The sequence below is a fragment of the Staurois parvus genome, unplaced genomic scaffold, assembly GCF_062004578.1.
Source record: "Staurois parvus isolate SC_StPar_1 unplaced genomic scaffold, SC_StPar_1.0 ptg000436l, whole genome shotgun sequence".
NCBI lineage: Eukaryota > Metazoa > Chordata > Amphibia > Anura > Ranidae > Staurois > Staurois parvus.
Window position 1 is genome coordinate 6,373,609 of NW_028318232.1, and position 22,106 is coordinate 6,395,714.

The 22,106-nt window shown below is 41.1% G+C and overlaps 1 protein-coding gene across 1 annotated transcript in view; it reads right to left on the reverse strand.

Moving 5' to 3' along the window:
- The window catches only part of MEI1 (meiotic double-stranded break formation protein 1), a 576,193-nt gene that overhangs the window by 236,406 nt on the left and 317,681 nt on the right, over window positions 1-22,106 (reverse strand). Inside the window, exons 19-20 of the mRNA XM_089687729.1 lie at window positions 16,772-16,937; window positions 3,376-3,523 (exon numbers count right to left, since the gene is read on the reverse strand). Of these exons, the coding sequence (XP_089543855.1) occupies window positions 3,376-3,523; window positions 16,772-16,937 (314 nt within the window). The remainder of the gene's footprint in view (window positions 1-3,375; window positions 3,524-16,771; window positions 16,938-22,106) is intronic.

The window sequence follows — 22,106 nt, forward strand, 5'->3', positions numbered from 1 at the left end:
CTCGGTTTCCTGGGGTTTTCTTTTTGCATGCGAATGGGACGGCTTTGTCTCGTTTCCAATTTGGGGTGTTTAAACGGTGTTTGCAGGCGTTGGGATTGGGTGCGGAGCACTATTCGTCCCATTCTTTTCGTATTGGGGCGGCTAAGGAAGCTGCCCGGTGGGGTTTGGGTGATCACGTCGTTCAGCGCATTGGTCGTTGGGATTCGGCTAGGTTCCGTTTATATGTGCGTCCTCAGCTATTGTGAAGGGGAAGAGTGAGGAATTCGGGTGGTTGTTTTGTTTTTGTCTTCACGGTAACTGTCTTTTCTGTTCTTGGTGTTTTGTTTCGTTACAGGTTCTGCTGTCTGTTTGGTGTGGATCCTGGGCCATTCTTACGTTTGTTGGGGGGCTAAGCGGGCGACAGTCTGGGAAGAGGGTTGGCAATTGAGTTTTGATAGGAGTGAGGCCAGGCTTTGGTGGCTTGGTGTACCTAGGATGTTGTGGTCAGGGCTTGTACCGGAGCTTCATCGTTTTTCCCGGTTGGACCACCCTCCGGATGTTCTGGTGTTGCATGTGGGCGGCAATGACCTCGGGCTGCGCTCTATGCGTGAGGTTATCCGGGACATAAAATTTGATTTTTTGCGCCTTCGGTCCTTCTTTCCGGAGACTGTTATGGTCTGGTCTGACATGGTGGCCCGTACTGCTTGGTGACAGGCCCGTTCGGTCGCAAAACTTAACAAGGCCCGGATTAAGGTCAACAGGGAGGTGGCACTTTTTTTGTGTGGAACGGGGGCCTAGCAGTCCGTCATCGTGAGTTGGAGGAGGAGTCTTGGCGGTATTTGCGGGCGGATGGAGTGCATCTCAATGCGGTAGGCATTGATTTGTGGTCATTAGGCCTCCAAGATGGTATCCAGAGGGCATTGAGGGTGTGGCGGGCTACACGAGTGTAAGGGTTCACACTCGTGTGCTGTGGCAGGGGTCGCTGGGTCTTTGAAGGCGGTGCTGGAGTGACAAGTTGGTGGATTATGGGTTGGGCCCATCGTAACGTGGGAGGTCATCGGCTGTATCTGGGACTACGTAGTTGTAGTATTGTCCCCGAGGCGGTGTGGCAGCGGCTGGGGGCCTTTTCGTTGGGCGTCAGATACAGCCAAGTGATCGATGTGAGTAACAGTGCCTTCGAAGACCTGGGACCCAGTTGGGGGATTGTTAATGTCAGTTGTTATTGTGTAATTGTACCAGAAAATGTTATGTTTTGTTTGTAGGAGTTATGTGAAATAAATGGGGCTGCTATTGCCGGATTTTCACCAAGAAAAGGAGTGTCGCTTTGTTATTCCGGTGGGGGGTGGTTGTTGTTAAGAGGTAGGCGGTAAGTACTAGCCTCGATATTCTGCATGTCCCTCAGTCAAGAACATATACAGAAGCAGCAAGACCAAAGCAAGCAGCACAGTGGGCAGTGACTTCAGAAAGCAGAGAGACTGTAATGCACAATGATTTATCAGTATTAGCAGTACCATATGTAGGTGGTTACATCATTACATCATATGTAACGTAAGCAAGCAGATCAATCAGAAAGACAATTCATCTAAAACATTGTGTATAATGTACAAACTCTCTTTAGTTCATTACAGCTAGATCACTTGTTGTATTACTACTCAAAAAGCTGGATAAGCTACAGTGGATATAAAAAGTCTACACACCCCTGTTAAAATGTCCGGATTCTGTGATGTAAACAAATGAGACAAAGATAAATAATTTCAGAACTTTTTGCACCTTTAATGTAGCCTATAAACTGTACAACTGAGTTGAACAACAAGCTGAAATCTTTTAGGTGGAGGGAAGTAAAAATGAAAAACTAAAATAATATGGTTGCATGAGTGTGCACACCCTTAAGCTAATACTTTGTTGAAGCACCTTTTAATTTTACAGCACTCAGTCTTTTTGGGTATGAGTCTATCAGCATGGTACATCTTGACTTGGCAATATTTGCCCACTCTTCCTTGCAAAAACACTCCAAATCTGTCAGATTACGAGGGCATCCATCTCCTGTGCACAGCCCTCTTCAGATCACCCCATAGATTTTCGATCGGATTCAGGTCTGGGCTCTGGCTGGGCCATTCCAAAACTTTAATCTTCTTCTGGTGAAGCCATTCCTTTGTTGATTTGGATGTATGCTTTTGGTCATTGTCATGCTGAAAGATGAAGTTCCTCTTCATGTTCAGCTTTTTAGCAGAAGTCTGAAGGTTTTGTTATGACTGGTATTTGGAACTGTTCATAATTCCCTCTACCTTGACTAAGGCCCCAGTTCCAGCTGAAGAAAAACAGCCTCAAAGAATGAGACTGCCACCACCATGCTTCACTGTGAGTATGGTGTTCTTTTGGTGATGTGCAGTTTTGTTTTTGTACCAAACCTATCTTTTGGAATTATGGCCAAAACGTTCAACCTTGGTTTTATCAGACCAGAACACATTTTCCCACATGCTTTTGGGAGACTTCAGATGTGTTTTTGCAAAATTTTGCTGGGCTTGGATGTTTTTCTTCGTGCAAAAAGGCTTCCATCTTGCCACGCTATCCCATGGCACAGACATATGAAGAATATGGGAGCTTGTTGTCACATGTACCACACAGCCAATACTTGCCAGATATTCCTGCAGCTCCTTTAATGTTGCTGTAGGCCTCTTGGCAGCCTTCCAGACCAGTTTTCTTCTTTTCAGCAATTTTGGAGGGACGTCCAGTTCTTGGTAATGTCACTATTGCGCCATATTTTCTCCACTGGATGACTATCTTCACTGTGTTCCATGGTATATCTAAGGCCTTGGAAATTCTTTTGTACCCTTCTCCTAACTGATACCTTTTAACAATGAGATCCCTCGGATGCTTTGGAAGCTCTCTGCGGACCATGGCTTTTGCTGTAGGATGCGACTGAGAAAATTTCACAAAAGACCTACTAGAACAGCTGAACTTTATTTGGGATTAATCAGAGGCACTTTAAATGATGGCAGATGGAGACTGACTCCTATTTAACATGATTTTGAATGTGATTGCTTAATTCTGAACACAGCTATATCCCCAGTTATAACAGGGTGTGCACATTTATGCAACCACATTATTTTAGTTTTTTTATGTTTACTTCCCCCCTTAAAAGATTTCAGTTTGTTTTTCAATTGAGTTGTACAGTTTATAGGTCGCATTAGGTGGAAAAAGTTCTGAAATTATTTATCTTTGTCTCATTTTATTACATCACAGAAACCTGACATTTTAACAGGGGTGTGTAGACTTTTTATATCCACTGTACCTGTATACATCTCAAGGCATATTTTTTATTTTTTACTGAGTGTATTTTTAAAGATGATGCTATTATTTTAAGAAGTAATAGATAACAAATTAGAAATACTTCACCGTATTCATAGCTTTACATTTGTCTTGACAACATGCCAAAAGATAAAGTGAGGCTCTAGTTACACAGGATGAAACATCATATTGTTGGCTTTGCACAGAATGGAGAAATGCAAGGACTGCCCAAAATAAATCCATCTCAGGTATAAATCTGTGGAAAAAATGTATACTATCTCATTAACAAGTTCTCAGTGATGTGATTTACAGTCAGAATAGGCAAAACATGATTTTGATTATTTTAATTTAACCCCCAGATGACCACAATCAATATGTGTATGTGTTCTCAGGGAACCAGTCAGCATGGTTAGATAGTTAGTAAGGTTGAATAAAGACACCAGTTCAACCCATGTGGGTGTGCGTACATTCATGTCAAAAGTCCTATCCCATATTCCTGTATATTATTCTCGCTAAGATGCCCATCTAAGAGTTTTTTTTTAAACTATCAATACTTCCCGCTAACACTACTGATTGTGGAAGTGAGTTCCACATCATTACCACCATGACAGTGAAAAAACCCCTACACAGTTTAAGTTTAAACCACTCCTCTAGTTTCATTGAGTCGCCCCTCGTCTTTTTATACTCGCAGAGACTGAATAGTTTATTCCTTATGTTAGAATTACCATTGAGGTATTTGTATATTGCTATCATATCTCCTCTCAAGCGTCTCTTCTCCAGGGAGAATAAGTTTAATGTTTGTAATTGTTCCTCATAACTGTTGTCTTCCAGCCCCCTTATTAACTTTGTTGCTCTTCTCTGGACTCTCTCCAGCTCCAGCACATCCATCCTGAGCACCAGAACTGGATGGCATACTCCAGATGCTGTCGAACCAGAGTTTTACAAAGTGACAGGATTATAGTTTTATCTTTGGAGTAATTACCCTTTTTATACATGCTAATATTCTGCTAGCTTTGCTTGCTGCAGCTAGACATTGCATGCCATTTCTGAGCCTGTCATCTACTAAAACCCCCAGATCCTGGATTCCCCCAGAGGTTCTTTCCCTAGTGAGTAACTTGCATTCAAATTTTGGCCTCCATATGCACGACTTTAAATGTTTTAACATTAATCTTCATTTACCTTCATTTCAGTTGCCTACCCTTTTACTTTATTAACGTTTTCTTGTAAAGTTTCTATATCGTGTTGTGATGTTATTGCCTTGCTTAGTTTTGTATCATAAGCAAACACTGAGATTGAGCTATTTATACCATCCTCTATATTGTTTATGAATAAATTAAATAGAATTAGTCCCAGGACAGAGCCTTGGGGTACCCCACGTACCACTCCAGACCAGTATGAGTACACATTATTTATCACCACTCTCTGGACGTACCCCTGTAACCAGCTTTCTATCCATGTACAAACCCTATGGTCCATGCCTACAGACCTCAGTTTGTAAATTAGGTGTTTATGGGGGACTGTATGCTTTTGCAAAATCCAGATACATTACATCCACCTCCATTCCTTTATTTAGATGGCAGCTCACTTCCTCATAGAATGCTAACAGGTTGGTTTGGCAAGAATGACCTTTCGTAAAGCCATGCTGATTACTAATGATGATACTATATTCATCAGCAAAATCTTGGATATAGTCCCTTATCATCCCCTCCAATAGTTTAAATACTATTGATGTTAGACTGACTGTCCTGTAGTTTCTAGGTATATATTTCTGTCCGTTTTTAAACATTGATACCACGTTGGCCCTTTGCCAATCCGTTGTTACCATTCCTGTCAGCATGCTGTCCATAAAAATTAGGAATAATGGTCTGGCTATGGCCTGAGTTCTTTGAGAACTCTCGGGTGTAAGCTATCTGGTCCTGGTGATTTATTTGCGTTAAGCTTTTCAAGTCATTATCCGACACTGGCTTCTGTAAGCCACAAGGGTACATTCTGTGATGTGTTTCTAGTGATACAGTCATGGTTACTGTACCCCTCCTTTTCCTTAGTAAAGACTGAGTTGAAGCATGTATTTAGTACAATTGCCTTCTCTTTATCATTTAGAACCAACTTCTCTTCATCATTCTTAATGAGGCCAATATGTTCTGTCTTCACTTTTTTACTATTAATATATGCAAAGAATTTTTGGGGATTTCTTTTACTCTCCTCCGCTATGCATCTCTTGTGGTCTATCTGATTGCATTATTACACTTCTTATTGCATTCCTCGATGGACCACTATGTCTTTTTCTGCCGTCACTTTTCTATATTTCTAGGTTTCTTAAAATTTAGTGTTCTTGCACTACCGATGTGGTTCCTTTTCCTATGATTTATGTTGAATGTAATTATCTTGTGATTGCTGGATCCCAAGTTGTCCCTTTTTTCTATATCCGCGACCAGATCTGTGTTATTTGTAATTATAAGGTCTAGCAATGCATTATTTATAGTCGGGGCATGCACCATTTGGTATAAGAAGTTGTCCTGTAAGATACTTAAGCAATGAAGAGCCTGAAATGAGTGAGCTGTTCCTTCTGCCAAGATAATATCTGGGTAGACGAAGTCCCCCATTATGATGACTTTGCCATGCCACGCCGCCATTTCCACCTGTGACAGGAGGTCAGACTCCTCCTCAACCTTGAGGTTAAGGGGCCTGTAGCATACCCCCACTATTATTTTCCCACCTGTTTCTTCTTTTTGAAGCACCACCGAAAGGGACTCAACTTTCCCCCTTGCCTTATTTGCAGTGTCGTCCCTTGCATTTACCAGTAGATCGCTCTTAATATACAGGCCCACCCCTCCCCCTCTTCTACCCTCCCGGGCTCTCTGATACAAGGAATACCCCTGGATAGTTGCCATCCAGTCATGTGAGCTGTCAACCAAGTTTTTGATATTCCTGCGAAGTCAAAATACTGCTCATGAATCAGCAGCTCCAGTTCCCCCATTGTTGATGCTTCACAGTGTTGACACCTGATACTCTAGATCCAGGATCTGGGCTTCCAGAGAAGCAACTCCAAATTACTTCCAGAATTCCAAGTATACTTCCGGTACTCAAAATATACTGAAAGTACTCCACATGACTCCCAGTGCTCCAAATATACTTCTGGTACGCAAAAAATACTCTCAGAACTCCAAAAATATTCCCAGTACTTCAAATTACTCCCAGTACTTCAACAAACTCCCCGTACTCCAAATATACTCCTGGTATTCCAAATGACTCCAGGTACTTCAAATATACAGTATCTCACAGAAGTGAGTACACTCCTCACATTTTTGTAAATATTTTACTATATCTTTTTGTTGGATTTTAGACACATATAATACTTCTTTTAGTGTCTTGAGGCGATTATGAATGAAAGAGCCGTTAAAATAAAAAATAAAGTGTGATTTTATTTTATCACACAATGGCTTAAAATAACATTGTAAAGTGTATTATGAACAGTTCCATGTAGATAAAACTACTGTAGAAATATTAAGCAGAAGTTTAAAGAAAAGTCCCCATTAGTGTGTGTGTGTGATGTATTCAAGAGAGTCTCTGTCCACTGTCCCTTATGGACCTTTTATGAAGCGAATGAGTATCATAGCTTGAGATTCTTAAGGCCTTGTAAGGAAGTCAGTACTCCTAGCAAAGCAATATCATAGAAGACAGGGGACACTATATATATATATATATATATATATATATGATGTTTGATGGACAGGTACATATGCTGATCTACATAATACTATAAGCCTCAGCTATTCATATTTAAATGATAATATAACTTAAGAACGTATCTTTACAACATATCAATGTATAATCACTAATCTATATATGTATCAATATTATAAATTATACTAAATACACACAGATACTATTAAAAATACATTAAGTAATAGTAAGCCTATAATGAGTCACTCCTAATACCCTAGACATTTACTAGAGACTTCTAACCAGCTGTGCCGAAATATAGAATACTCAGCTATCAGCTGATTTAGCTAGTCTCAGTTTAACGAACTCATATTTTTCGGTCTCAGCTATAACTGAAGAATTGTAATACTACCATTTGTTAAAGCCATTCCCACATATTAATATTAATTATGATTAATCATAAAAACCAAATATTTTGCAAGCTTGCCATCAATATAATTGCCAAATCATAAATTTGATTAATTAATTTCTTTCACTTTTCATGTGACAACACTGAAGAAATGACACTTTGCTACAATGTAAAGTAGTGAGTGTACAGCTTGTATAACAGTGTAAATTTGCTGTCCCCTCAAAATAACTCAACACACAGCCATTAATGTAAAAAACGGCTGGCAACAAAAGTGAGTACACCCCTAAGTGAAAATGTCCAAATGGGGCCCAAAGTGTCAATATTTTGTGTGGCCACCTTTATTTTCCAGCACTGCCTTAACCCTCTTGGGCATGGAGTTCAACAGAGCTTTCACATGATGCCACTGGAGTCCTCTTCCACTCCTCAATGACATCACGAAGCTGGTGGATGTTAGAGACCTTGCACTCCTCCACCTTCCGTTTGAGGATGCCCCACAGATGCTCGTATGCGTGCCCCTGAAGATGTGCATGCGCACAAAACGCATTGGATGAGCCTTAACCTGCTGACATCAGGCCGCCGTGGCCGGAGTTCGGAGTGGTGGCCATCCTGGAGGATCCTTTGCTGGTTTTGCATAGCCCTGACCCTGGAGAAGTCCGGTCCCTATTTATGGCGTCCTGAGACCCCCCATAAGGATCAGCATTAATGCTATTATACAAGTAGCGTTCTGGTGAGTGCGCATCCTTATAAGGTGGTGGATTCCCATGTTGGATCATGAGCACTCTCGAGCATCCCAGCTGGTATTGCTGCACCTTGTAGTTCCACAATCACCAGGCATTGCTGTGACTTGTAGTGCCATGGACTATGTATAATCACTAATTATCGCTAAAAAGCACAAACGTATCACTTGGCACTTCTGTGACCTGTAGTGCCACGGACTATTTATATTCACTATTTATGTTCAGATTTTTAGAGTTTTTTTTATAATTCTATGATTTTATATGATCTGAGATGTTTTTATTGTATGAACACTTTTATTCACATAAGCACTCTATGATTGCATTTATCACTTAAGCTTTAGTGCTGCACTTACATTTGAATTGATTACTGTGGGTTTGTTACCTTGCCTTTTGTGCTAGCAGCTACCATATTATCTGCCCTCGCCTTATATCTTGTGTTATAGGTCTGGAGACATGCTGGGTCAGTCCATCACCATTACTCTCCACTTCTTTAGCATGAAAGTGGTCATCTTGGAGGTGTGTTTGGAATACTGCCCTGTGACCCAGTCTCTGAAGGGAGGGGATCATGCTCTGCTTCAGTATGTCACAATACATGTTGTTATTCATGGTTCCCTCAATGAACTGTAGCTCCCCAGTGCCGGCAGCACCCATGCAGCCCCAGACCATGACACTCCCACCACCATGCTTAACTGTAGGCAAGACACACTTGTCTTTGTACTCCTCACCTGGCTGCCACCACACACTCTTGACACCATCTGAACCAAATACGTTTATCTGGGTCTCATCAGACCAGAGGGCATAGTTCCAGTAATCCATGTCCTTTGTCTGCTTGTCTTCAGTAAACTGTTTGCAGGCTTTCTTGTGCATCATCTTTAGAAGAGGCTTCCTTCTGGGACAACAGCCATGCAGACCAATTTGATGCAGTGTGTGGCGTATGGTCTGAGCACTGACAGGCTGACTCCCCACCCCTTCAACCTCTGCAGCAATGCTGGCAGCACTGATACGTCTATTTACCAAAGACAACCTCTGGATATGATGCTGAGCACATGCACACTTCTTTGGTCGACCATGGCGAGGCCTGTTCTGTTGTCACATGAAAAGATATAATAAAATATTTACAAAAATGTGAGGGGTATACTCACTTCTGTAAGATACTGTACTTCTGGCACTCCAAAATTACTCTTAGTACTTCAAATTGCTCCTAGTACTTCAAAAATACTCCCGGTAATCCAAAAATACTTCCAACATGTAAAAAAATACTCCCAGTACTCCAAAAATACTCCCAGTACTCCAAATTATTCCCAGTACTCAAAATTACTTCCAGTACTCCGCTGATTCAGTGTTCACAGAGCTCACACAGTACCACAGCTCTTGCAGTCAGACCTATCACTGCTTTTTTTCACTCTCTGGGTGTGTTTGCAGCATCTCCTGTTAGTGTCAGTCAGTGTGCCAGAGTTCCCCTGTCAGTGTGTTACGTGTCTACCCTTTGTTCCTCCTGGCGGCGTATCCCAACTACCGCCCCATCCAGTACTACAGCTTACTGGCTTCTCCACCTGCCAGTGAGTCCGTCTCCTCCTGCAGCTATCCTCCTCTCAGTTCTTGACTGTGCCTCTCCTGTGTCTGGAAGCCCCTGCTATCCCACCTCTGACAGCGTGCCTCCTCCCCTCCAGCGCCCAGCCTGCTCTCACATGCACCGATGCTGTGAGCTTGCTCCTCCTACTAATCTTGTGATCACCATGGCAGTCATTCACGATGATCACTGGAACTGTGTTGGCATGTTAACTTTAAAAAAAAAATTCTGTCAGAAGAGGTCACTGTTATGGCTTGTTTACACTTGCTTCAAAGTATGGCACTGGACATGCTTTTTTATAGCATTCTGAATGGCTATCAAAGCACCTGTCACTAAATAAAATGGTAAGCTTACAGTCCTGTTCACAAATTGAATTTGCTTTGCTTCAAAAATTATACTCCATGTCGCTTTCTTGGTGATTCAAAGCATCTCCAAAGCCTCCATAAAAGTCTGACAAAGCTCCCTAACAGCACTTGCAGCTTTTGAGAGGCTTTTAATCAGCTTTAGCTTCGTTCTGTTTTGGAGGCATTGCAGGTATAAGAATATCCCAGGATGCACTGGGAAACCAACAAGCAAAGTGGAAAAATGTCATCAGCAGTCACTTTCTGTTCATGTGTTTATATTCTGGAAGTGTCTGATGTAAAAGTCACATCTGGCGTGCAGCGAGCAGCAGCAAGAAGGTGAGCAGCATCTGGACTGGAGTGGAGCAACTAGCAGACAGCACACGTGGTGTGCAACAAGGGAATGCTATAACAGAAGGTGAGTGGGAACTGAAGAGAGAGTGACTGGAGCAGGAGAAAATAGAAATGTCACATGTAGTGTGCAGCATGAGAGCAAGATAGTGGGAGATGAGCAGGGACCAGAGAGAGGAGGATTACAGAGCTGGGGGGTACTACTAACTGGGGGATCAGCAGAGCTGGGGGATTTTTACTGACTGGGGGATCAGCAGAGCTGAGGGTTACTACTGAGTGGGATGATCAGCAGAGCTGAGGGTACTACTGAGTGGGGCATCAGCAGAGCTGAAGGTACTATTGAGCAGGGTATCTGCTGAATGAGGGTACTAATATGGTGGTGATCTGCTGAAAAGGAGTACTAATGAGCTGGGGATCTGCTTAACAGGAGTACTAATGAGCTGCGGATCTGCTATATGGGGGTACTACTGGGCCCCTTTAAAACAAATAGAAAATCATCACACACACAGGGCATTTGCCAAGTTTCAAAAAAGCATCAACAAAGCATCACTGAAAGTAGCATTACACCTTCATTTTTTTTCAGTTATATAACAAACTGGTATACTTACCTGCTCCGTGCAATGGTTTTTACACAGAGCAACCCCGATCTTCCACCTCTAGGGTCCCCCTGCCGGCACTCCAAGTCCCTCCTCTTAGGCAAGTGCCCCCATGAAAAGCCACTTTCAATCGCAGCACCCGTGCAGGTTTGCTACTGAGATGCCCTGCCCACGTCTATTAGCACTGACCGGGTGGCTTGACCCCGCCCCTGCTCCCTCATCACAGCATTTGATTGACAGCAGCAGGAGCCAATGGCTCCCACTACTAGTCTACAATGGCTCCCACTCAGTCTGCCCAATGAGGAAAGAAACAGTGGCGAGAGCCACTGCTCTCATGCACATCCCTTGATTGGATCACGCTCAGGTAAGAATATGGCAGAGGCTGGGGGGATCTTGCAACAGAGAAAAGTTTAAGGCTTTAAAACCACTTGAAGCATCACAGAAGCATCAAAAACACATAAAAAAGCATGCTGAAGTGGAAGACACTTTAATGTGTGTTAAAGTCAAAGCAAGTGTAAATGAGCCCTTACTGTGTTAAAACTGTACAAATTTAATAGTTTCCCTTCTTCCCCAATTCCCTTCAGGTTCTCTCTTAGGCAGGTAAATTTTGATTCAGCTAGACAATTTTTATAAGTTAGATAATGAGTAGGAAAACTAATAATAAGGTCACAGCAGGTACCGGTTCCTTAACAGCTTACTGCCTGCCCACAGTACTTTTATATGTCCCCACCCCACAAAATGACCCCTTTTTGGAAAGTAGACACCCCAAACTATTTGCTGAGAGGCATGTTGAGTCAATAGAAGAATTTACTTTTTAACCACAAGTGTTTGGAAAATGACAAAAAAAAATTTTTTTTTTTGTTAAACAAAATTGTCTCTTAAATGATTTATTGCTCACACATGCCATGGGTATATGTGGAATTACTCCCCAAAATACATTCTGCTACTTCTCCCGAGTATGGGGACTTTTTGGCAGTCTAGCCAAGTACAGGACCCCAAAATCCAATAAGAACTTCAGGCTTTTAAAGGGCTTTATTTCCTCATTACACTTCCTGACTACCTATCACAGTTTCGGAGGCCCTGACCTCTCTTTGGGAAGTAAACACCCCAAGGAATTTGATAAGAAGCATGGTGAGTATTTTGCAGATCTGGTTTGGTGACACAAGTTTTTGGAAAATGAGGAAAGAAAACAAAAACATTTTTTTTATTTTCTTTTTTAATATTTCAAAACCTTGTGAGAAAAAAGGAGATCTGCATCAAATGTAGTCACCATGCCTCTTTTTAAACTCCTTGGAGTGTCTACTTTCCAAAAAGGGGTCATTTGGGGGGGGGGTGTTGGTGCTATCCTGGCATTTCAGGGCCTCCGAAACTGTGATGGGTAGTGAGGAAGTGAAATGAGGAAGTTTCGCACCTTCTTCAGGCTTTCAAAGTGGTCATTGGATTTCAGGCTCCTGTATGTGGCTAGGCTCCCAAAAAGTCTCACACATGTGGTATCTCCATACTCGGTAGAAGTAGCAGAATGTATTTTGGGGTGTAATTCCACATATACCATGGCTTGTGTGAGAAATACAGCATTTAAATGACAACTTTGTGTATAAGAAAAAAAAAAAAGTTTGTCACTTTCCAAAACCTTGTGGAAAAAAATAAGTCTTCCATGGACTCAATATGCCTCTCAGCAGATAGCTTAGGGTGTCTACTTTCTGAAAAGGGGTCATTTGAGGGTGTTTGTACTATCCTGGTATTTTAGCACCTCAAGGAAAGTGATGGGCTGTCAGAAAATAAAAGCTGTGTAAATTCCATTATCTATACCATAGTTTGTAGATGCTCTAACGTTCACACAAAGTAATAAATATACACTTATTGAGATTTTTTAACCAAAGACATGTAGCAGAATACATTTTGGCATAAATTTATGATGAAATTTGAGTTTATTTGAATATTTTTTATGACAGAAATGAGAAAATACAGTTTTTTTCAAAAAAACATTTTTTTCCCAAAACCTTTTATGTTTATAGCGTCAAAAATAAAAGGGCACAGGTAATCAAATACCACTGAAAGAAAGCTCTAGTTGTGTGAAACAAAAGACGTACATTTCATTTATGTACCATATTGCATGGCCGCGCAGTTCTCAGTTAAACTAGTGCAGCGCTGTATAGCAAAAAAAATGGCGTAAATTGCAGTATCTATACCATAGTTTGTAGATGCTATTACTTTCACACAAAGCAATCAATATACACTTATTGGGATTTTTTTTACCAAAAACATGTAGCACAATACATTTGGCCTAAATTTATGCCTAACTTTGAATTTACTATATATTTTTTATAGCCGAAAGTAAAAAATATCGTTTTTCATCAAAAGTTTTGGTCTTTTTTTGTTTATACTGTGAAAAATAAAGAGCGCACAGGTAATCAAATACCACCAAAAGAAAGCTCTATTTGTGTGAAAAAGGACGTAAATTTAATTTGGGTACAGCATTGCATGACCACGCAATTATCAGTTGAAATAGTTTAGTGCCGAATAGCAAAAAGAGGCCTAGTCATTAAGGGGGGTAAATCCCCAGGATGGCAAGTGGTTAACAACCAGATAAGTTACTGCAGAAAGATGGCACATTTTATAACTATGTAGCATTATTCCTGTAGGAGCTGCTGGATGATACTTGTGCTCTGGTGCTGCCATGACCCTGTAAACCCCTCAACCCTTCTGACACTCTAGGTTCAGAAATATTGTTCAAAGACAACAACATTATTATATCTGATTAGAAGAATACAATTCAGATTTAACACAGCAAACACTGTATTGAAAGAAGTTGAATAAATGGTTTATGATAACAGTTGAACAATTTACAAGTCAGCCTCTTTGAATAATTTTAAATATGACACCAAATAGGTATATAGCACTGGATTATGACTAGCAATGCTATTATGAGAATACAAATCTGAATATATAGCTAGCTATAGATATGCACAGCAATGAAGGTATAAATGAACCTGAAGAGTATGGTCAAATGCAACACTGGTTTAAGGGGGAGAGACTTTGAAGCAGGTCAGCTCCCTCTGGACCACTGAAACACTAAGCAAGTCCCCTACTATTATACCATTAAAAAGATGGAGTTCCCCTTTAGGCAAATTCACAAGCCGTAGCTACTAGTAAAAGGACAGTTCAGATTTTAGGTGCAAGGTGGTATCTTTGCTAGCACGTAGGGACCCATGAATGAGAGGTAACTCTTTAGGGACCCATTGTGCCAGGAAAATGTGTGACTGAAGTAATATGGGTAGCGGTTTCTTTAAAGTGGCCAGATTATGTTGTCTGCATGCAGTGTCTCTAAACAGGAAAATGGGGGGTATGATGGGTTTTGGGTATCTGCCCGCTCACCAATCCTGGTTTGAAGACAACCTCACCAGGAACAGGCCAAATTATACAGGCTCTGCAATCTAGCTGAGTGGAAGAATGGACGCTTGGCTGGCCAACCAGGTAGAGAAGCATCAGGGTGCTGCTGTGATTAATATTATTATACAGGATTTATACAGCGCCAACAGTTTGCGCAGCGCTTTACAATATAAGGGAGACAGTACAATTACAATACATTTCAGTACAGAAGGAATAAGAGGGCCTATTGATGGTCTCAGGTTACAGAACAGTAGTAACGCTCAGCCTCGAAGGGTGCCCAGCAAGGCAGATTCTGCAGTCAGGAGTGTGGTTGTAGCTGGCAAGGCCACAACAGTGTGCTGTCACTGTGTGCATGGCAGCAACCCAACCATTCTATGAAAAATATATAGTGATACTCGTGAGCCAAAATGCGATACTCCCTTAGTGTAAAAAAATTATTAAGTCAAATGAATGGTGCATCAACACTTTACACAATACTCATTATCTGTGTGAAACATGTGATATATAACAATAAGTGTATATATATCCTCAGATATATACACAGGTGTCGCGCTCCATATATACCAGTAATCATATGAATAGTACTGTGACAAAAACTTATTGTGCTAAAAAACAGTGCAACATATAGTGCTCAACAAAAATGAATGCTGATTCAACAGAAAGTCCTCTTTATGCTTTAAATATATTCAGTGACAAATTCTGTGCCGTGCCACACTCCCCGTGCTCTAAAGATAGATGTGCGCTCACCTCCTTCTTTAGCCAACCACAGTGGCTAACAGCGCTTTTTGTCCTCTCAGGACTAGGTAGTGATCTTCATATATTATATATATATATATCCATCCATGCCATGGATATATTGCCTTTTTCCTGCCACCAGAGGTCTCCCTTTTTCCTCCTTCCACACTGAGCCTCAATGGATAGTAGGGATGGTTATTAGTAGTATTTCCTCCTCCCAGTAAATTGGGATACCATGTAAAAAAGAGCCACAATGGTGCCTTATCCTTTGTGAGGTTAAGTAATTTATTATGAAAAAATTTCCACTCACATTGTGCTGTCTCTCACAGAGCTGTATCCAGCAGAGCTTGTGCCCAGATCCTGTGTTTGTAAGTGCCGCTCGTCCACCATGGCGTCATGACGTCAGAGCCCCTCCCCTAGGGGAGGGGCTCTGATGTCACGACGCCGCGGTGGATGAGCGGCACTTACAAACACAGGATCTGGGCACAAGCTCTGCTGGATACAGCTCTGTGAGAGACAGCACAATGTGAGTGGAAATTTTTTCATAATAAATTACTTAACCTCACAAAGGATAAGGCACCATTGTGGCTCTTTTTTACATGGTATCCCAATTTACTGGGAGGAGGAAATACTACTAATAACCATCCCTACTATCCATTGAGGCTCAGTGTGGAAGGAGGAAAAAGGGAGACCTCTGGTGGCAGGAAAGAGGCAATATATCCATGGCATGGATGGATATATATATATATATATATATATATATATATATATATATATATATATATATATATATATATATATATATATATATATATATATATATATATATATATATATATATATATATGAAGATCACTACCTAGTCCTGAGAGGACAAAAAGCGCTGTTAGCCACTGTGGTTGGCTAAAGAAGGAGGTGAGCGCACATCTATCTTTAGAGCACGGGGAGTGTGGCACGGCACAGAATTTGTCACTGAATATATTTAAAGCATAAAGAGGACTTTCTGTTGAATCAGCATTCATTTTTGTTGAGCACTATATGTTGCACTGTTTTTTAGCACAATAAGTTTTTGTCACAGTACTATTCATATGATTACTGGTATATATGGAGCGCGACACCTGTGTATATATCTGAGGATATATATACACTTATTGTTATATAACCCAACCATTCTGTAGAGAGTCCCAGGCCAAGAGAGTGAGCCTGCCAGTAATATTCGTATATATAGGCTCTCCCACAATCCTTTTCGTTGGGCAGTTTTCTGAGGTGTGTAGTCTAGAACGGGGTCTGAAATACAGGGATGGTTGACTGCAGGACTACAAGCCCCAAGATCCCCCCCTCCTCTATAGTAAGGAAGTGATGGATCAGTCTGAGTGCAGACACTAGAGGGCAACTAGTTAGTCTATGTTCACATTGGATTATGTCCTCCTGATTCATCTTGCAGTAGCCAGCACCTGGCTACAACTAAAATACCACACTATTTAAAGGAATAGTGCAGGTGGTATTTTAGGAATTTTTTTATTGAATTGACATTTCTTTACTGTGCTATTTTACCATGATTTTTGGTGCAGTATTTTAGTTTTAGTGAATTGAGCCCAGTGTCTCTTTAATCTATATAAAACCCACTGGGCCATCTCTATAAAAGATGTTCAGTAAATATATAGAATAAGCCCTTTAATGTTTTTTCTGTTTTAGTTAAAGTCCATGTTTACCTGTCTTCCATAAGGTAGGCAACACAAGCTATAAAAATCAAAGCCTGCTGGTGGCATCTCAAATCTTCAGTGGCATGAGTATCGGGCGATTCCAATAACACAGAAAGTGTTTCTCCTATGCTGCCTTCTATTTGTAACATACTCCTATTCAAAATATCATATACCTCTGTGAAAAAAGAAGTGTTTCAATGAGTGAGCTAATCGGCAGCTCTTAAACATATACATAAGCACAATCCAGTGTAATACAAAACCTATAACAATATCAGCACAAACATGCAGTTTAAGAAAACATCTGCAAATTGCAGCAGACTGTGTGTCTGCATTTGAGGCCATATATCCACTCCTACATGCCTGTCAAATTAGGAAGGGTGGCTGTATCCATTCAGCCACTGCATCTGCATTCATTTTCTTATGGGGTAAAGGTTTTACATAAATAAGTAAGTAAGTAAGTAAATAAATAAATAAATGTTGATCAGTGTAAGCACCAATTTCAGTGGTAAATAGATTGTCTCAACCCACTAACTTGTACATTTGCAGGACAGCTTGTTCTGTTGAAAAACAACAAACTTGGTGGCAGGATCCCTGTTTGAAATAAAGAAAAGAAAGTCTACAAAGGAACAACTAATGCAGCCATCACATCTAAGAATTGGTAAGCTGCAATATAATAAATGTTTTGGATTTAACCCAACTTTAACATTTATTTTTACACATTCTTAGCCTGGTTATTTTGTCCATGGGCTCTGGTAATGCAGAGATCCAATGATATTCTATATATTCATATTCATAGTCATGGGCTTTTGGAAATGCATTTTTAAGCAGCTATGCCATGTAAGCAAAAGGATAAATAATACATATATTTTACAAATTGTGATCGATTGTGGTAAAGCCCAACTGCAACCAAATTATTTATATTTTGGAAGAGTTACATTTTCTTTAAGGTTTTTATTTCTGTCTGTGACTCTACTGGGAAAAATTCCCTCACCTCCTGTCTCTGACATCTGTACAAGAAATGATGTGTGTGGTTGTTACCAGAACAGGATGACACAGTCAACAATAAAAACCTTATCAAAAACTCTACTCCTTCTCCACTCTATTTCTTTTGACTGTGTTCTCTTTAAAGAGACATCCTATCTCCTGGATAGGGACGCAAATATAAATCTGACAGAGGCTCTAACCCTTTTCTGCCTTACCAAAACAAAAAATAATAATTTTAGCTGAAATCAAGCTTTAATTTTTTTCTCTAGCATGCCTTAAACCCAAATATTTAGTCTTTCTTAAATTCCCCTGAACATAATTGAGTATTTTATCCACACTTTGTTCAGAACAGTAAATCTGTTGTGAAGGAATTCTAGTGTTGCCATTACTGATCTTCTTTTAAAAACGCTAGTTGCTTTGCTTTAATGGTGATGTGCTGATTTCAGTATTTTGAGTCTTTAAACCAAAACAAGCATACAGATCAATAAATGTTAAAAGGCATTATCTGCATGTTTGTTGTGAATTAGTGACTCAGAGCACTGAAGAAAGAGGGTCAGCATGGCAACCAAGCAACTGCCATTTATAGAAAATGAGGTAAGCAATGCAAGTGTCATGACATGGCTGGATCAGTTTGTGTTCTGCTTTTAGTCCTCTATCCAGTCAGTGTGAATGATGATAAATGCAGGTAAACATATCTAAAATATTCCATCAACAATAGCTCCTATTATGCCAGCACCTCAGTACTTCAATTGCCTTATCCTTTTGTTCAGATTGTACTCATATTTTAAAATGTAAAATAATACATATCCACCTAAGTTAATGGAACCAATGTATGTGTCATATCTTTCATCATTGAAGATAAATATTGGGTAACTAATGTACTGTACATAGTTAAAAAGGTATTAAAACCCAAAAACAAAAAGAAACATTAGTTTTCCTCTGTAAAAGGCTTTTGCTCATGTTTTCACCTAGTAATTCTGTAAACAAAACACTTCCTGGCTAGATCTTAAACATGTTTGTTTGTCTTCATTATGTGAGAGATGGGGAGATTAATAAGTCTACAGGAGAAAGATAGCATTCAGTTCACTTCAGCTCAAAAGCGACACTGCATTGCAAGAGCAACAGGTATTTTCTGTACTTGACGAAAAAGTTATTAGTCTGAAAAAAGAAAAGTAATGCAGCCACCACCTCTAAGGACTGATAAGCTTCAGTGTTTTCTTTTTGTATTGTTTTTGGGTATATTTTAAGTAATTGAGATTAGATCTTATTACCTGTTGCCTGTTTTGTCACCTAGCCTTTGTATTAGTACCCTTGTTTTCTGTGTCCTTATCCCTGTGTCAGTCTGCCTCTATCAATTATTGATGGAGAGGGTAGTTTTATTTATATATATATATATATATATATATATATATATATAAAATGGCAGTCTGAGGCCCTGCCATGGTATGGGATTAGGAAAACGGCACACAGGGTACTCACTAATGCAGAGTTCAGAGTTCCAGGCCTATTTTTTCTGAGGGGAGAAGACTGGCTTGTCAGTGTGTAGGCAGGTGCAGTTAACTTCTTTGCCACTAGATGGCTCTGTACCAGAATAGTGTCTGACTACAGCAGACAGTGTTATCAGGTGCTAGGCCTCTATGGGCAGAGCCTTCCTGCAGTGATGGCATGGGTGAGTCAATGCCCAGTGATAACCTAGGGTGTGAGAAGCCCTAGCAGTACTGGGGGCATGGGAGCTGAACACCCCACAGCACCATGGGAGTAGCCAGCTTGTGTAAACTCTGGACAGGGCAGTAGGCTGGTGAGCAATAGACCTGCACACAGAAAGAGTCGGCTATAAACTTTCTGTCCCTTATAGAGGTGGAGGCTAGGGTGGATTTCAAAAGGCCTTTTAGGCCAGACCAGTAATTCCTTGAGTGAGGCTATTTCCCTGGAGGGTCCAGGGAGAGTTGTACCTAAGTGTCAGGGCAGGAGCTGGGAAACGGACAGGCAGGCCTAATATCAATGTAACGCACAGGCTGACGACAACCACCACCCACAGACCGAAGTCCCTCAGAGCGCGCAGTCTAAGTCCCAGGCTGCCCTTCACCAGGGCCCCTGATGGTGGGGATGGACTTGACGCAGCCAGGAACCAGGTCGCGGCCCCCGAGGCACCCCAGCTGCGGTAATGGCCGCCGCCAATGGCGTGTAGCTAGTGGTAAAGACAATAGCGTAGTCAGACAGGCCGGGTCAACAACAACGAGACAAAAACGGTACAGAACAGCAGACGAGAATCACAGGTCACAAGCCGGGTTCAGCAACGGAGGGTCAGATCAAAGGAGAACACAAAGAATGGTCAGGTCACAAGCCGAGTCAGATTCCAGGAGAGTCACGAGAGTCAGAACAGAGTAACAGCAACACAAAGACACAAGTGCAAAGAGCATGTGCAGAACACAGGCTTATATGTCATCAGCCACACCCCTCTGGGGGATGGACCTCAGACACCTGAAGGCATAAAAGATTCCCACCATGCTCTGCAGAAATGCAAGATGGATGCCAGCACATGGAGTAACATAACCTCTGGTAAAAAGGTAGGACCTTGACAATAAGGAGGATGTGACTACAGAGAGCACAGTCCCGTAACCAGTAATGACCCCAGGTGGAAGGAGAGACTGTTAGAGGGCTAGGCTGCTAAAGGTGCTGTATATGCTTTCATGTGTGACTAGTGCAATGAATATGATTGACTATGTAATGTCACGTGACTCCAGAATGCATGTCAATGTGATGTGACTGCTATGCCGTTTCCTGAATTCTATCAGTAAATTGCAGCAAACCTACTTTTTAGGGATGTACTGAAATTTCAGTGGCCGAAATGTTTTGGCTGCAAAAAAGTACCAATATAGGTGCCGAAAAAGCCCCACTGTCGCCCGCCGCTGCCGCCACTGGCCACCACTCGCTAGTTCTCAGCCTTACCTAAGAAACCATCGAACGATCCCATTGCTGGGCATAGAGATTAGTGAAGGAAAGATGACCTCCACTCATCTGTATGCCCTTGGAGGACCTGAGCGATGTCACTTCCAGTTCCAGACAGTTTTTTTTTAAAGCACTAGATCAATGCTTTTTTTGATCTAATGCTTTACATTGAAGAGGAGAGATGTGGGGTCTTATTGACCCCATCTCTCTCCATAAAGAGGACCTGTCACTAATTATTTCTATCACAAGGGATGCATGCATTCCTTGTGATAAGAATAAAGTGAATTTTTTTTAAAGGGACAGTGCAAAAAAAAATTAAATTAAATAAATAATAATAAAAAAGTTTAAAGTGCCCCCGTCCCCACCGTGCTCACACGTAGTGGTGAACGCATATGTAGGCCATGCCAACATATGTAAACGGTGTTCAAACCACACACGTGAGGTATCGTCACGAACGTCAGAGCAAGAGCAATAATTCTCGCACTAGACCTCCTCTGTAACTGTACACTACTAACCTGTAGAAATTTTTAAAGCATCACCCATGGAGATTTTTAAGTTCTGCAGTTTCATGCCATTCCACGAGCATGCGCAATTTTAAAGTGTGACATGTTTAGTATCTATTTACACGCTGTAACATCCTCTTTCATAGTTTACAAAAAAAATTGGGGTATGTATTGTGGGTTTTTTTTAATCAAAGTGTATTTTTTTCAAAAAAATATATAACATTTTTTAAACACTGCGCATTTTGGTTTTCGGCCAAGTGCATTTTGAATTTTCAGTTTCGGCACAAGAATTTTCATTTCGGTGCACCACTACTACTTTTGTGTGTGGACATTCTTTCCTTGGGATGTAAAGATCAATGGTCAAGAATGTCATGTGGTTGGCCTCTGGCACTGCGTGGGGCACAATATGGGAGAGGGTTTGGCCTCAGCAGGAGGAGGCAGTGTTCTAGCAGTACAGGAGCGGGGTAGGGACTTCTGCTCTTGGCACCAATTCTAGCCAATCACGAAGACCCTCTTACAAGCATTTTCCAGGTTTTGTGATCCTAGATCAGGGCCTGAAGCCTAAAGGCTTGGGTGGGATGAAACCTTCAATCCTGTCTCTGGGTCCTGCTGGAGACCTGCAGGCTGTGTGAACGCACAGCTGTGCATTTTCTTTTTAAGCCAAGAGCTGGCCATAGCTCACAACCTTTGGAGAAAAGTGTGTGCTCCAGCCAGGAGAGGATTTCAGTTATCTGTTTGTGTGGGAAACTTTTTTTAAACTTTTACTTTGATTTGCTTTTCCTTTTAATAAAAGTGGTTCAAACAGCTATGGAAAAACGCTCACTACCACTGAGTTTAATCACCCAGTATCACTATATATACTGTATATCCGTGTTCTCATAGGCCAATACTCATATTTCAAAATAAAT